The 17,575-nt window shown below is 38.5% G+C and overlaps 1 protein-coding gene across 6 annotated transcripts in view; it reads left to right on the forward strand.

Annotated features, from left to right (window-relative positions):
• LOC116844293 (protein expanded) overlaps positions 1 to 17,575 on the forward strand; it is a 92,129-nt gene that overhangs the window by 58,927 nt on the left and 15,627 nt on the right. For all 6 annotated transcript variants that reach the window (XM_032815649.1, XM_032815654.1, XM_032815648.1 and 3 more), the window contains 2 exons: positions 3,415 to 3,514; positions 14,878 to 14,957. In XM_032815649.1, the coding sequence (XP_032671540.1) occupies positions 3,415 to 3,514; positions 14,878 to 14,957 (180 nt within the window). The remainder of the gene's footprint in view (positions 1 to 3,414; positions 3,515 to 14,877; positions 14,958 to 17,575) is intronic.

The raw sequence follows: 17,575 nt of genomic DNA on the forward strand, positions 1-17,575 counted from the left end.
AGAGAGAGAGAGAGAGAGAGAGAGAGAGAGAGAGAGAGAGAGAGAGAGAGAGAGAGCATTTCAACACACTGTAGAATTCTAAAATAATTAGGAATTTGTTCCTTCATTCGAGCACAGCAAAATATCCAATCAGGAATTTGTTCCTTCATTCGAGCACAGCAAAATATCCAATCAGGAATTTGTTCCTTCATTCGAGCACAGCACGCGATGAAATCGTTACGATGGCTTTCACGTACGCGAAGACGGAGGCGTCAATGCCAAGGTTCGGTCGATTCGACCCCGTCGTCATTAGACCGGCAACGTAGCGTGTCTTCTCACACGATACCATCTTCCTAATTGTAGCGAGACTCGTTTGTGGCGACGAATTCTGCGGATTCCCGACCTGCGTGGAAATTCCTCGTTCTGCCTCCATGAGCCCGCGTCGCAGTCCGATACGAGCCGACTTCTTTCCGCTCTTCGATCTTTACACGCGTCTAGCTACCTCAGTAGAAACGCACGCAATTTGCGTAGATACCCGCCCAGTTATCGCCTATTAATGCATTCTCGTTAGTTGTAAAAATACTGCGTAGGAACTGAACGAGAACTTGATAGAATCTTATTATTCCATGGCTGAAGCAGTTTACTATACAATATGCGAGCCGATCTTTCCCAAGACATAGTATCAGTAATGCTAATTCAATTTTGTAATATGCACGTATTATAATGTCTATCGTAAGTAAATTCAAACATGTCTATTTATATTGTTAAAAAGGAGCCTGAAATCGCGTGAACAATGAGTGAACGTGTAGAAAAACATAGAGCGAGGAAAAAATTGGAGGAAATAAGGCATTTGATAATATGAAATTCCGTGAACACCAAGAAATGAAAGTGAGCGAAAAACAAATGAGATGTGTGTTAATAGTACAGCATTTCGTTGCGATGAGAACACACTAGACTATTCTGATGGTAATGATACAAGCGAAAACTATCATAATAGCTCAGCGCTTGATGAAACAATAGTGGTTCTCTACATGGAGAAAATATTGCAGTCAGAAAATAACGTCAAAATTATATTTCTTTGTACATTGTTTTTTTTTTTGTAAAGCTGTATTATATTGTAAACTTGTAGTATAAATTACTAAAGAAATAGTAAATTTATCTGGTATACGATATAAAATATCATATTCAAATAATTACAAGGGGAAGTACTTTAAAACTATTATATCTTGGACCAATGTCGATTTCAGTGTTGTCTAGTGAGTTTTTTTTCGCTTTTGCCAATATAATAATTTATTTTTTACCGCTGTTCTGTTTTCGTTAAATGATTTCAGAATATGCGTATCTTCCAGCAGAATAATTGCAGGAAAAGCGTTATCTTGATTGGGATTATAAGTCGTTTTACAAGTAACCTTAGAAATAAATTTAATTCAGGATAAAAGTAAATTAAGCACAATTGATCGAATTAAAATTGATATAAATGTTTTTTTTCAATACTATTTGCTTGGTTAATTTTAATTGTCGTGGCTCGAAACGAAATTTAACCAATTCTCGCGGCACGACCGCGGTTGCGAAAAGCGATCGGTATGATGGCGGTATTGGGGCACGATAATCGCGTCGTAAGCACCGTATAATTATGGAAAAGCTTGCTCGTTCGCGGCCGCTGCCATTGTTCCCTTTCCGCCTTTCCACCCATAGCAGGGTGCGGCGAGCAGTGAACGGCGAGCGGAAAAGAGAGAAAATAAAAAAGCGTGAGCCAGAGAGCGAACACCCACAGCCCACGGATATTCAAATCGGTCTTTGCTCCTTGCCTCCTTTCCTACCTTCCTTTCAATCTTCCCTTCTTCTGTGCCCACCCTCTTTCCTTTCTTCCTTCCTTCCTTGCTTCCTTTCTTCCTACTGTCGTGACTTTCCCGAAAATAACGGAGGCACGCGCGTGTTCCCTTACGTACTCTCAGCGAAATATATATAGCAAAGAAGCTACTTAGAAAATTGCAATTTTTTGATACTCTGCAACTTTTATTTGTCATTCAAATCATCTTGAAACTAATTGTAAAAATAATTGCACAGAAAAGAAATTAGTATCCACTTAAAACTGATATGTTCAAATTAACAATCGTTGTAGCAACGATATATAATTTTGTTAGGAGAGTTTTAAAATGTTGAATTTTAAGAATGTTATATATAATTTTATTTCAATATCATAATAGTCTTATAAGAAGTGTAATATGATTATTTTGATGTTAATGATAATTTTTTCGACATTCAAAAACATATTCTCAATCCAATATTTCGTGCTTTCTATGCATGAAAATTATTTTTGAATAATAAAAATATATTTTTTTTTGTTGAACCTAGGATTGCAATTAATTAATTAATTTTTATACTTTCTTTTATTTAATTGTCGTTTTTTAATTTGCAATTAATATGAGTCAATTCAATTGTTTAATTGACATTTGATTTCAATAAATTTAATTGAAGATCGTTTTACTGATTTCAACGAATTCGATTAAAGACCGTTCAACTGACAACTAATACGGGCGAAGAGAATTAAAGATTGTTTAATTAGTAATTGAACTTAGCAAATTTAAACAGAAATTATAGAAAGCTCCTTTTTAGAATAACTAACAGTAAGAATTTCGATACGTGCGTTTGATATGCTGGACATAATTATCCTCCCACTATCATATTAATATTATATAAAAAGGAATATTAGTATTTAATAGCGCTAAGACATCCGTGCTGTACTCCTTATTTGCCTCTTCAATTCTTACTGTTAGTTAGCAAATTTAATTAAAGGATGTTTCATTGATATTTAATATGAGCAAATTCAATCGATTTAATCGAAGATTAAATTATAATGACGATTGATATAATCAATGTCCTCCCCTCCTCAACTTCTTGACGCTTCTCAATCAACGGTATCTTTCACGATACTCCAGATATAAATATGATCCACAAAAACAATTATAATCTTGAGTAATTCAATGCTCTTGAATTAAATCAATTGAATTTGCTCATATCAATCGTCAATTAGACAGTTTTTAATTAAATTTTGTTAAATTCAATTGTGAATTGAACCATCTTTGATTTGCTTGGCTCGTATCAATCGTCAATTGAACGATCTTTATTTGAATTCGTTGAAATCAATTGTCACTTAAAGATTCTTCGATTGATTTTACTCAAGTCAATCGTCAATTAGATGAATTAAAATATATTTGTCCAAATCAATTATTAAATTAGGACACTTTTACAACTCTCTGATTGAATCATATAAAATGTATTGATGCAAGTAACTTACCTTCGTGCAGCGCTATGTAACTTCATTTTAAGATTTATGTGTAAAAGTAGAGATATTTTCGAAACAAGAACGTTCTTTTTGTTTTGTGTAACATTTTAAAAATCTGGTGCTGATCAATTCGCTTTACTACTTTTCAGGCAAAGTCGAGAGTGAAGGAGGTTTACACGCAGACATGCATGCTTCTCAACCAACAGGGCATGCGAGATTGCGAACTCTTCGGCCTGGCAATATTGTCCGGTGAGTAAATGCTTTTCTCATATTCGCGTGTGCAACGTCCGAGTCGTCTGACGAACGTCACGGAACGTTCTTTTATGACAACAAGATAATAGTAAGATAGTATCTAGAGTATACTTCGGGAATAGATGATCCAAGGTCAGGTATACCGATTCATAACCAGATAATCAGGTGTACGTAAACTCGGCAACAACTTTACTAGTTGATTTATAACAGTTGCGTACCGTATGAATAGTTCGTACGTTGCTCATATTTAATACGCAGAATTATGAAATAGAAATATGAAAAAATCAAAATTCTCTCAAAATAATGCATCGTGTAAAATTCAATATAAAAATCTGAGAGTAATTCTGAGTGAATTTCTTGCTACACCGATATAACACAGAATTTACATTTCAATATCATAATAGTCTCACAAGAAATATGATTATTTTGATGATAATGATGATTTGTTCGACATTCAAAAACATCATATTCTTAATTCAATATTTCGTGTTTTCTATGCATGAAAATTATTTTTGAATAATGAAAATATATTTATCTTTGTTGAATCCAGGATTGCAATTAATTAATTAATTATTGTACTTTCTTTTATTTAATTGTCGTTTTTTAAATTTGCAATTAATATGAGCCAATTCAATTGAAGATTGTTTAATTGACTCTCAATTAAGTCGTCTCTCTTTTATATATATACTTTTATTACTTTTATATAACTTTGCAGTTGCTTTAATCGTATAACGATTATTCAAGAGAGTATATTTGCCTCATAAATATAATTAAAACAACTGCAAAGTTTCCACCATCGATTCTCCCATGTCATGATAACCGTGAAAGTCCAGCCGGGTATTCCAAAATTTCGCGAGTTACTTCCCAGTTTGCGATAAAGAATGAAAAATCGCAGAGTGCAGAACGTCCCTCGGCAGTCCCGCGCCAGTCTCTTTTGGTCTCAGCCGGGCGAAGATGCAACGCGAAGGTCGTAACCTTCTCGGTGTCTGTCACCTTGGAAAAACGGGCGTCACGACGCCACCGGCGTGTCTCGAATTCGGCTGCCTCCGACGGGCGAGGGAGTGGCGAGAAATCACGTAAACATTAAGCTAGCGAGACGTCCGGGCCTCTTGACTAATCGTCAAGTCTTTCTGCATACCGCACGGCTCACGTTCATCGCGCTACCCTCGGCTGGCACACACCACCGATCGCGACAAGCCGGTCCAACTGGTGGCCCCCACCACGGGCGAGAAGTCTTCCCGGGCCCTCGAAGGGCCCCACGGGACCCCATCCCAACCGGGTCCCTTCTACATTCCAGCGGAGCCCCATCACTGGGCTCGGTTGAGCCGTGGCGGGTTTTGAGACGCGCGAGCCCCGGCACGACAGGAAAAAATGCGCCCGGCGAACAAGTAGAAAAAGAGAGACGACTCGCGCCCCGCGCGCACACGCGTCGCGACTTTTCTCCGCTCGCGATCTCGACGCTTTTTCCCTCCGCCTCTTTTAACGAGCTTTAATCTCCTCCTTCCGTCGCGTCCGCGGCCGGCTGCTTCGTTCCTCCTTTATTCTGCGTACGACGCACTTCGGCTCACTTTCCTCTCGTTGCTTCCAATCATCCTCGCTGACGGCGAAATCACGGCGCGAGACCGCTTATTAATACATTTTGTACCGTGTGCATATTTGTTATTAATAGCTTGGAAGCAGAACAGATATCATTCTATTGCTAAGAAAAGCAATTATTCAGCTTACTTTCCTTCTTTTAACACTTTACCGACCAGCGTCGTCGGTAGGAGAAATGTTACAATTAAATTATTCTATGGATTGCGCGAAATGAACTTAAATATCTACTTACAATTTCGTGTAGCCACGAAAATTTTTAGAAAGCCTATTAATAAGCTAAAATTCGCCCGTTAAAATTCTATTGATTGTACAAAATAAATTTAAATATTCACTTCTAAATTTTATACAATCATGATTTTTGAAAAAGCTTATTAATAGATTTCTGAGCGATAAAATGTTAAGTAAAGTTATCTTCGCCAAACAATATGTTCTTGATAATAGTTTTAAAATATACATATAACAAATTTGAGAGAGAGGTTCATTATTAGATGTAAAAAAAAGAATTTATTTTTTTTATAAGAATATTGTAAAATTGTATCGAAGAAAAGATTAGTTTAACTTAATGCGGTGAGCAAACCGAGTGTTTGTTTCAATTTAATGTTCTTGATTGGAATGTTAAAGTTACTAGGATTCAGAATGTACTTAAGGCCCCTCGCATTGTCTATCTCTTTTTAATGACGTCAGAAGCGAGAAAATTCATGTTAAAAATTCTTGCGAAATACGTTGGAATAAAAATATATATCCATAAAGTAACATTTGCAATCGATTAAAGAAATTTGTAAGATATTCCGTGCACTTCCCTTTTGCTCTGACAATCAATAATTGTCGTAAATTAACGTGACGTACAATTCATCTTCTTAACCTATTTCTTCGCATTCAGATTAATTTACAATAAATTATGGATATATTAAAAATGTATATCCATAAAGTAACACTTGCAATCGATTAAACAAATTTGTAAAATATTTCGTGCACTTCCCTTTTGCTCTGACAATCAATAATTTGTCGTAAATTAACGTGACATACAATTCATCTTCAATTAATCTGTTTCTTCGCATTCAGATTAATTTACAATAAATTATTGTAATTTGATTGTTAGAGTAAAAGGGGAGCGCACGGAATATCTTACAAATTTGTTTAATCGATTGCAAGTGTTACTTTATGGATATATATTTTTATTTTAACGTATTTTGCAAGAATTTTTAGCATGCATTTTCTCGCTTCTGACGTTATTAAAAAGAGATAGACAATGCGAGAGGCCAGAAGCCTTAAAATAAATTCGATGCTTATGACGAACTTGAATATTGATGACATATCGATTTGCGGATATATAAAATCATGCAATACTTGAGACAAAAAATATTTACTTGAATGCGGCATGTATTCGTCTATATGTGGTAGCTTTAGTAGAAAGGCAGAGACTTTGACTTTCGATTTTCGACATCGTAGCCCTTTACCATCGCCAAGGCGTGAGCTCAAGGTCGTCTATGATGTGAGCGCGCCGTCACGGCTGTCTAATAATCATGGAACACGTTTTTCTAGCGTGAATGCGCCCGGGAAGTCACTTAATCTACTTCCAATTGAAACGGACTAAAAGTCACCGCCTCCCTGCCTGAAATGAAATTTACATATTTATAAGCAGATGAAGGGAACGAACACCGTCGTTCGTCTTCATTACAGTATCAGGCTCTGTTTGAAGCGATTTCTATGATTATAATTTAACGCTCGAAATAATCCATCTGCACTGTAACTGCATCTACGAAATCTCTGTCCAAGTATTTTGAGATGCTTCGCGATCGAGCTCTCGTAAAATCTTGTCTTCTACGAATCAGTAGGTCTGTTCTTTCAGACCTTTTTTCCACAGAATTAGTGTACACTTATTGAACTTATTGAAAGAAACAGATACACATATCATTAAGATTCGATGGAAGAAAGAAGAGAAAATAATTAGGGCAAGTTGATGCAAGGTGTAGAGTGAAAAAAAAACAGGAGACGCATGCTTTACGGTGCGTATTAATAGTTATTACTTGAAACTCGTCTTAATTGAGACGCTCAAGTACAAATTTAGGTTCATATTGATAGTCACTTCTTGGAACTTGTCTCAAGTGAGGTACTCAGATCTGAATTTAGAAGTGAGTTTCTCAGTTAAATTGTACTTAGAAATATGTCACGAACATCGTATGACTCAAATGAAGAATTCTGATATAACTTGAAATTCAGATCTGAGTATCTTAGGTGAGACTAGTTTCAAGTACGGACTGTAAAACAATGCTAGAGTTAAATGAGAATTTTTTGGTTGAATCGTGATTACAGACCTAAAAATGTCACATTTATCATATAACTGAACTGAAAAGTTTGGATCTAATTCTGAAGAAAAATCGAAGTATCTCACATGAGACAAGCTTCAGGGTACAACTATTAACACGAGTCTAAATAACCAAATTGTCATGATGTACTAATGGTAATTTATAGAAAAGATTTCGCGAATGTCAGTGCACAGTAGCTGCCAGCAACGAGAGCTTGAGTATGCGGGACGTAGGTGAGCGAGAAAGAGAGGGGTCGATATTACGCGCACAGCCGCCTGGTAAAGGACGGAGAGCGAGGACGAGGGAGAATACCAAGACCAAAAAAGTACCAGCGAGAGAGGGAGAGAGAGAGAGAGAGAGAGAGAGGGGGGAGAGAGAGAGAGAGCGAAAGAGAGAGAGAATGCGATAAATGAGAGAGATAATAGACTGCCATAAGACGGAGAAGAATAACGAGCGCTGGAGAAAAGAGAGAGGGCTCGGTCCTGGAATAGAGGGAGTAAAGCGGACGGAAAGGAGACGTAGAAAGAAAGAGATCGGAGTCCGGGTAAGACGGTAGCCCGGTGATTTGTATAGGGCCTCTCGTATTCCACCTCCCCGGTCGGTCGAGCGTCTTCACCGGCGCGACGCGGCGGCTTCGAACACAGGAATGTGGAAGGAGGGCGCCGAGGACAGGAATCGTCGGCGCACGACGCGACGGGTGAAGAGGGAGAAGAGGGCCCGACCAGGGCCGCGCTCAGGTACGAAGGACGAGAGGTGGGAGGGCGGGGGCAAGAGGAGGGGGAGGGAGGGCAGATAGCGGAGAATGGGCTCCGGCACAGGTCTGGGGGGATACATATCGCGGCGAAGCTGAACCTGCGTCACAACAGGGCCTCGACGTCCTTCCTTCCCTCCGCCCTCTCCTTCCCTCCCACTGTGTTCTGCGTACGCGACGGTCCTTCTCCGCATCGCGAAGCTTCGCCACTACGAAGCAGCACCTTTTGCGCTACTTGTCGGACGTCGGCGGGGCCCTTCGCTCTTTTTAGAGACGGGAACTGCTTTCCTTTTCTTTTATCGCTCGCCTTCTCCGCTGTCTATGTAGTCCTCTCCTCGCTCCCTCCCCCTCCCCCTCTCTCTTTCTTCCCTTTTTTATTATCCGGCTTCATTTATCCCGCTACGTCGCGGTTACGTCGATCTACGTCGTGGAATGAAATGAAATTTCTTCATTGGAGATTACCCCCTCGGTATCCTTCTCTTCTTCTCTTCTCTCCGTTTCTCGCCGTTCCTTCCACTTTTCCGCCTACTCTTTCTCCTTTACTTCTCTCGTCCTCTTCTTTTTCTCTTTCCTCTTCTACACCTCTGCATTCTGCTGGATCTCTTCCCCCTTTTCTTTCCTTTTCCTCTTATCCTCTTTTTTTTCCTTCCTCTCCCCGCTTCTCATCCTTCTTCCTTCCCTCTGCCCTTCCTTTTCTCCTCATTGCCCTTCTCTACCTCTTGCTTTCTGTCTCCTCTTCTCACTCTATCCCTCTCTTTTTCTCCGTCTTTCCGCACAGATTGTAACAACGCGGACACGTGTCCACGAAGCAAGAATCCTCACATGAATGGGTCATTCATAAGACATAATGGCGTTCTATAAATTAAAACTCGTCGCATGACAGTTTATATTAGATAATCTGTTATTCTGCATTTTACTATTTTTTTCTTTATTTACGAAATGCCGTAAATTTAATTAAGTATTGAATTAATTGAACCAGGTGATGGTAATCCTAATGTAAAAGCTAATGTAAAAGCCACCAAGAGAATATTATTTTTATAATTTACGATGAATATATTTTAAGACTATTAAGGATATTATTATGAAGACTACATTGTTTGTTCAAGATAATCGCTAGATAAAAGAAGGAAAATAAACTGAGTAATTGCTTTTTTCTTACAAGTAAACCTATCCAAAAGGTATACTTCGATTTCTTTCTAATTTGGCACAAAAGTAGAAGTACAAAAAATATTTAGGTCATTTTTCATTTTGGCCCACTTTGAATTTCACAGCCAGTTTATAGCTTTTTAATGTTCCCACTCTTATCATCAAGTACAAAAAAATGTATAAGAAAAAATTGAATATAAGATATAGTTAAATAATTTTAATAAAATCGGTATAGCTGAGAAACGAATTATTCTAAATTTCTTTAGCCGAGATTCCAACCGAAATATTTCAAATCTGTGCTAAATTAGTCAAAACTGGTTCGAATCTCGGCTAAGTCGAAAAATTATTTGTATAAATAATTTTTTTCAACTTTTTACATGTTTTGTTTAAACATTTTATTATTTACTCGTATAATTTTATACATTTCATATTCATAAACAACAAACCAGAAACGCCTATATCTTGTATTCAATTTTATTTCTGATGCATTTTTGTTGTACTTATTGATGATAAGAGTGAGAACATTAAAAAGCTATAAACTGCTCGTGAAACTCAAAGCGGGCCAAAATGAAAAAATATGACCTAAGTATTTTTTGTATCTCTACATTTGTGCCAAATTAGAAAGGAATCGGAATGTATTTTGGATAGGTTTATTTGTTAGCAGTAAAACTATATTTTTCTTCTTTTCTAATTGCTTGTCTTAGCAGTAAAATGATATTTTTCTATAAGATCAGATTTCCCGTATGTTTTCAACATTAAAACATTCGATATGGAATGTTCGGGAAATTGAGACAACTATCGAAAACTTGTCTCTTAGCGAGCGCCCACGTTCTATACGCGGAATGACGAGGATGACGATTACCATTCGGAGGCGACGTGTCAGTCAATGATGGGATGGCGCGACTAATGCGGAATGCCACCGGCGCGATTGTGCATCCTCTGTTGTCCCGAGCTACCTTTTTTATGATCTTTGTCCTAAACACTGCAGGATCCCGCTCCATCGGACATGACAAGCGAGAAAGAAAGAAAGACCTCGATATTGGAGCGATTTCGGAAAAGTTCTATAGAAAGGTGTGAATGAGTAAATAGAAAGTAGATGTGGTGGAGATGAACTTTTCTCACAATCCAGTCCGTAAAAAGTGACGATGCTCGCGATTTTTTCCTGGAAGCGCCCGTCAAAATATTTCTCTTGTGTTCCTCGATTTTATTCTAAAGAGACGGAATTTCTTTCATCGTTCGTCGCGAAACTGTCGCAATCGCTCGCGTGTGACTTAAGGAACACTCTGACAAGTAACAAATCCGATTGTTATGCAACATCCCCGACTAACAAGGGAACACCGCGAACCCGAACTCTTTGATTTTGATACACTTTTGTGAGTATGTAGAGTAAATCAATACATGAGTAACGATATATTCCATTTGTGCCCTTAAAGATTATTTAAAGGTATGATTTACACTTTCAAAGTAAAAAGGACGATTCCACTTTTTCGTATATTATTCTTAAATTAAAGGAGATAGAAAAAAAATTTTCGAATTAAAGTTTAATGGTAAGCTAAGTGCTGTAAATTGACGTAAGCATAAATAAAAAAATACCTATAAACATTTTTTTGCAATAAAAAAATGTATTTTTTAATTTATACTTATGTCAATTTACAGCATTTAACTTACAGCATTAAACTTTTATTTGAAAAATTTTTTCGATCTCCTTCAATTTAAGAGTACACTGTTGATGTGTTAAATTTAACATTTAAAAAACTGTTGATGTGTTAAATTTAACATTTCATGTGTCCCAAATCATCCACTCTCATTTATGTGTAAATTTAACACAAAACAAATGTGGTAAAAAATAACACGCATAATATGTAAAAAATTAACACAAGAATTTAACACTTGAATACCGTCAAGAATTACAGTTTGTGTTAAATTAACATATCTATAATGTTAAATTGACTAAAATAAAACGTTACTTTAATATTTGAGAAAAGTATTAATCTACAGTTTTGACGAAATGAAAATGTTAAATTGACATAATCTATGTCTGACATATTAAATATGTCAATTTAACACAACCTGTGATTTCTAACGGTATTCAAGTGTCAAATTCTTGTGTTATTTTTTCCATATTATGCGTCAAATTAAGTGTCAAATTTTTGTGTTATTTTTTTCCATATTACTTTTTAACACATTTGTTTTGTGTTAAATTTTAACTTTGTGTCAACTTTGTGTTAACTTTTTAAAATTTAACTTTGTATTAAATTTTACTTTTTAACACATTTGTTTTGTGTTCAATTTACACATAAATGAGAGTGGATTGATTTGGGGCATGAAATGTGTCAAATTTAACACATCAGTTTTTACCAGTGTAATACACGAAAAAGTGGAATCGTTCTTTTTACTTTGAGACTGTAAATCATACCTTTAAATAGCGATAGAGCACAAATGGAATATACCGTTATTCATGTATTGATTTACTCTAGTTGATAGTATCAAAAGTGTATCAAAATCAAAGAGTTCGGGTTCGCGATGTTCCCTTGTAAGAATCGATCAGGTATCAACGCACCCACTCGTTATATCGCTTGTCCCATATGTTTACGTATCGGCCACGTTCGTGGCGCTCTTAATATTTATCCGAGTCGAGATTTCTTCCTTTTCCTCCTTTCTCGCTTTTTCTTTTTATATAATTACGAGAGAAGGGTCTCAGGTTCTAAACCGGGCATGGGTATGTCCGCGAGATTTCTCGAAAAGGGCCTCCGATCTTCCTCGGCTCAGGGGTACCTCGTGTTCGAGGAGAGAGGCCGGGTGTAGGACAACCAGCGAGAGTGCGAAGGTAGAAAAGCAGCTCGCAGGATCCCCTCTCAGCAATCAAGGGTGATTACGGCTGTAATTATGGTTACGGCGCATTGCTGCGTCACGCCGAGACAGAGAGCAAGGGGGAGGTATTGTTTCCTTCTGGGAAAGCAGTAGGTTTGCGAGAGAATCGTTCTTCCTCGTCGAATTCTTCTGCGTCGCAAACGTGGAACACTATCTTCGCGATCTTCCCGGATCTGTTCTCCAGGAAACGCGCGGAATGGCTTCTATATTTGCTTATTATTCAGACAACTCTTCGACTCTTCTCTCCCCTCCGTGAGACCGTCGAGGCATCTACAATTTCCGTGATGTACAGTTGAAGACAAAGCGCAGGTATCTGCGCACATCGTCAAACTGATGAATTAGAATTGGCTCGAAATTGAATCGGCAAATTTTGATGCGAAAGCAGAGTGCGTTCGGTCGAACGCGAGTCGTCGAATGAACGTTTGCGCTGCGTCTGCACCACGTTCGGGGCGAGATCTAAGAGTATGAAATGGAATGAAACGTAAGAGAGATAAACAGGATGCGAGGCAGCGACTCGATCGGATTCATGGGAGATGAAGAAAAAGAGAGATACCTCGCTCCGTCCGTGACTGCGAGGTATCTCTGGAGGAATACGATGGGCCCTATGGACCCCGATGGATGGTTACGCGAGGGCCAGGGTTAGCCCTCGGGCAACATTCCCCGGTAATGGTCGGGTTATACCTCGGGTAACACAGGTGCTCTTCGCCGCGGAGAGAGAGTGAGCGCATCGAAAGAGGAACACCGGACCGCGTCTTAAGCCCATTTTAGACGACCTGTGATTCGCGATGGAACTCGAGACGGAAATCCACGCGTAATTCGATACGTTGTCTCTACTCGCAGAGAGATATTCGCAGAGTCTTCCGTCTCGAGCCTTCGGTAGAACTGAAGAACGGCCTTTAGTTTTATAAAAAATATTAATGTTGGCGTGAAGCAAAGTTGTAATAACGTTTCTACATCAGACCTGATTCCTCTGAACGGATCAACTTTGACGAATAAAAAGTTGACTGTATCCTTTCACCTTTTCGAAATCGGACATTGTCTAACGTATACGGAAAAGATATTGTAGTCAAAATTATAACATAATTGTTACACCACACGGAAAAATTATGATCGAAATTGCAATATATTTATTGAAAATGTTACGCACATTTAACTTTTTGCTACAAAATTATTGTAGTTACTTGAATACTTTTTTTATATCATATATTTAATAGATCGTCAAATTTACTAGTCATTTATTCTACAATACGTCGGTATAATACAGAGAGAGAGAGAGAGAGAGAGAGTCCTATAAAAAAAACATTGTAAAATTAAATATAACTTCAACGTAATTTCCACTGCAATATTTTTTCCGTGTGTGTACTAAAAAAAATCTAAAAAATAGTAAATATTTATTTGATAGGTATTAATAACATATTTACTCAAATCTGAGTTTTTTTATTTAAATATAATAAATAATTTGTGCTCTACACAAATTTATATAGTTTGTATTGTACTCACTGAATAAATATTTACTATTTCTTGAATTTTTTGTCTTAATATAGATAAATAATCGCGGAGTCTTCAGATTTGAAAAATTGAAATTAGACATAGGGTTTTTTTTATTAAAAGTAAAAAAGAACATAACGATGATAAGTCAAAGATACAAAATACAATTTTTTCGTACGCAACTTGGTTTCCTCGAAAGGACCTGTAGAGTTAAAAAGTTAGCTTCTTTCCAAGCTCGGCTGTCTTTCGACGAGCTTCGTAATACATCGTTGAGTTCATCTCTCTCGACACGGTATGTCGAAATTCAAATACAAAATAATCATTACTCCCATCTCTCTCCTTCACGTGCGAATCTGTGCTTTACGCAACAAATAACGCGTACTCTTCGAGGCGACTGTTGCCGTTTCTTCTCGCAATATGCAGTCACGATGCAGGAACGTCCAGACACGATGCGTGCATTTGCGTTGCGAGCGTGCGGATCTAGCGAGGTGTTAATGCATAATCTCTGAGACAAAGCCTCGGCGTGTTCACGAGGGATCCCGGTCTCGTCGCGCGAAAGTGTTGCATTCTCTCTCGCGTGCGCCGCAACGGCACCCTGTCTGCCAATGCAGTGACTGCATCGAGAATCGCGAGCGGACTGCTCCTCGATGGCCTCGAGGACCCGGTCCCGGTCCCGGTTCGAGGTTCCAACCCGAGTTCCAGTTTGGAAAGCGCGTCTCGCGCGTTATCGTGCGTAAGGGCCCGAATGTGTCTGGCCGCGTGTAGGCAGGACAGGTTTGGAGCCCTCTCATTTTTTCACGAACGTCTCGCCTCTCGCCGACGAGCTCTTTCATTGTTTCGCTCGTTTAAGGGGGTATCGGCATTTCGGCTTGTCAGCCGTGCAAAAAGTCGCGCGAGGAGAATGGAGCGGCTTTGGGCTTCGTGGAAGAACCATATCGGGACACTATGGGCGCGTGTGCGCCTTGTACGGACCCGTTTGGTGGGCCCAGCCGCGACCCGCGACCCACGACCCGCGACCTATGCGGCATGCATGCGGACGACGCGCGACCCGCAAGTCGACGAGAGATGTGATGATCTGGGGAGACGTAATGGCTCGTCATTGGGGATATTTTTGACCGTCGAGCGTTTGGAATATCTGTGTCTTGTTCGTGCAGTGATAAGTCTGCACATCGAAAATAAGCCAGTCACTCTTAATGTTTCAGACGGCGAGTACCTCTTCGTGGATCCCGAGAATAAGCTGAGCAAGTACGCTCCGAAGAACTGGCGAAACTCTCATACATACGTGAGTGGCTGCTCATTTATATCTCGCATGCTGTTCACTTGCAAGCAATTAGTCAGTGTTGGCCGTTTACGTTTATCTACGTCTACGTGTAGATTATATAAACTATACACACAGAAAGATGCTTCAAGTAAATGTCACTTGCTTCAAGTATTTTATAAGTTTATGTATTCGCAAGTTTATATCATAAATTTTCGTTGTAAGCATCAAATTTATTCAGAATACGCCCTGAATTTGAGTAAATTTTACATTTCAATGAAGAATGTTAAATTAAAAAAAAATTCGGTTTGCCTATAGATTCGAGGCAATCTTCTTTTCGATGAGGTTTTTGTAAAGAGAGTAAATTCGCAAGTTTATATCATAAATTTTCGTTGTAAGCATCAAATTTATTCAGAATACGCCCTGAGTTTGAGTAAATTTTACATTTTAATGAAGAATGTTAAATTAAAAAAAAATTCGGTTTGCCTATAGATTCGAGGCAATCTTTTTTTCGATGAGGTTTTTGTAAAGAGAGTAAATTCGCAAGTTCATATCATAAATTTTCGTTGTAAGCATCAAATTTATTCAGAATACGCCCTGAGTTTGAGTAAATTTTACATTTTAATGAAGAATGTTAAATTAAAAAAAAATTCGGTTTGCCTATAGATTCGAGGCAATCTTTTTTTCGATGAGGTTTTTGTAAAGAGAGTAAATTCGCAAGTTCATATCATAAATTTTCGTTGTAAGCATCAAATTTATTCAGAATACGCCCTGAATTTGAGTAAATTTTACATTTTAATGAAGAATGTTAAATTAAAAAAAAATTCGGTTTGCCTATAGACTCGAGGCAATCTTTTTTTCGATGAGGTAAAGAGAGTAAATTTTCTTGATTACATGATAATGAGTTTTTCTGAAATTTGTAACGAGAATATTTTTGAAGACTATTATAAAGAATAATATTCTTTATTGAAGACAATCATTCTTTGAAAGAAGGAAAGTAAACCGAGTAATTGTTTTTCTTAGCAATAGTATAATAGTGTTTTTGTGTGTATGTATGAAGTATCATACATGTAGACAATTTATAATCTGTGGGTGTTGTTTAAAGAACGTATGGCCTGTTCTAAAATTAGTTAAGAAAAATTTATATTTTTATTTAACCTTTCTATAGAATCCTGATGTAAATTTATAAACGTTGTTTCCTAAACGCGTTTGGATCCATAGAATCCTCTGGTTACGTTCTTACCTTCAGGTCCCACAGAATAACTATGCAAAATTTCGTCCAGATCGGCTCAAAGAGTTTAGAAATGTGTAGGGAACATATAGACAGGGAACAAACAGACAGGCATTCTATTTTATACATATAAATATCCAGATCACATACAGCAACTGTCTCATAATTTAATTACTCTTTCATATATTATCATTTATTAGTATAATTTACAATATTCTACATGGTTTCCACTGTGTTCATACGAAAAAAAAACTATGTATACATCGCGATGACAACGTGTAAACAATCTGCGTAGACGTAATCTTGAAATCTACGGCACAGGTCTGCAATTAACCCTTCACTTATTATTAACGAACCTGATCCCGGGACTCCATCGCGTGAAAAATAACATGAACAAGTTAAGGCTGGTTAATGCCAAAGGGCGGAAACGAGAAAATGATGAATTTCGCGAAAAGAAAAGAGCGAGGAGAAGAGAAGGGCGGGTTTCTCGGCTGGAATTAACATTTTCACCCACTGTTTCATGACGGCGACCATGCGCTTTGCCTCGGGGGTGGTGTTGAACAAGCATACGGCAGCAGTGGCTCTCTCTCTCTCTCTCTCTCTCTCTCTCTCTCTCTCTCTCTCTCTCTATAACACACACACACACATATATACAGTCTTTCTTTCTTTCTTTCTTTCGAGACGAGTAGCCCCGCGATATAACCTAACTCGTCGAATAAAAGAGGGAAAGAGAAGTATTTGGAGGAAGGAGAGAGGGAAAGAGGAGAAGAGAGAGAATGAAGAGAGGAGGAACACCTCGCGCGATATCTCGGAATCGGCTCTCACAGTGGTTGGAGCCCCGTTTGGCTAATGACGGCCCGCGCACCAATAACCAATAAATACTCGCCCGATAGAGCCGGGCTACTGCATTACGTGCTTATCTCCGATGAACATCGGCCGCGAGGATTTCCTGCGAGCGCTTGTGGGCCCGAGGTGGGTCTCGGCTATTAAAACTGGCCCTCTTCTCTCCTCACCGTTTCGCGACCACCCCTTCTTGTACTCCTCTTCTTGTTCCTTTGCCGCCTTCTCTCTCTCTCTCTCTCTCTCTCTCTCTCTCTCTCTCTCTCTCTCTCTCTCTCTGTATGTCTTTCTACAAGTTGGTAGGCGTCTTGGATAATTTTTACTAACGATAAAGTTAGCTCTTTAAGGCCCAGGCGTCGATACTGTCCGGGGATGTCGACTTTTGTCTTCGCCAGATGGTCTTAAAAGACATTCCTGATGAAGAGTTTTGCAATCGGATAAAGCTGGTCGTTGAGAAGTATGATTTTTCGCAGGGGAATATAAGGACGGATAAGACGGAACACTTTTTTAGAAAGTTATGTCTATTATGCCATTTCTCTCTCTCTCTCTCTCTCTCTCTCTCTCTCTCTCT

The sequence above is a fragment of the Odontomachus brunneus genome, unplaced genomic scaffold, assembly GCF_010583005.1.
Source record: "Odontomachus brunneus isolate Ranch 3 - 2012 unplaced genomic scaffold, Obru_v1 Obru_scaffold_040, whole genome shotgun sequence".
Taxonomy (NCBI): domain Eukaryota; kingdom Metazoa; phylum Arthropoda; class Insecta; order Hymenoptera; family Formicidae; genus Odontomachus; species Odontomachus brunneus.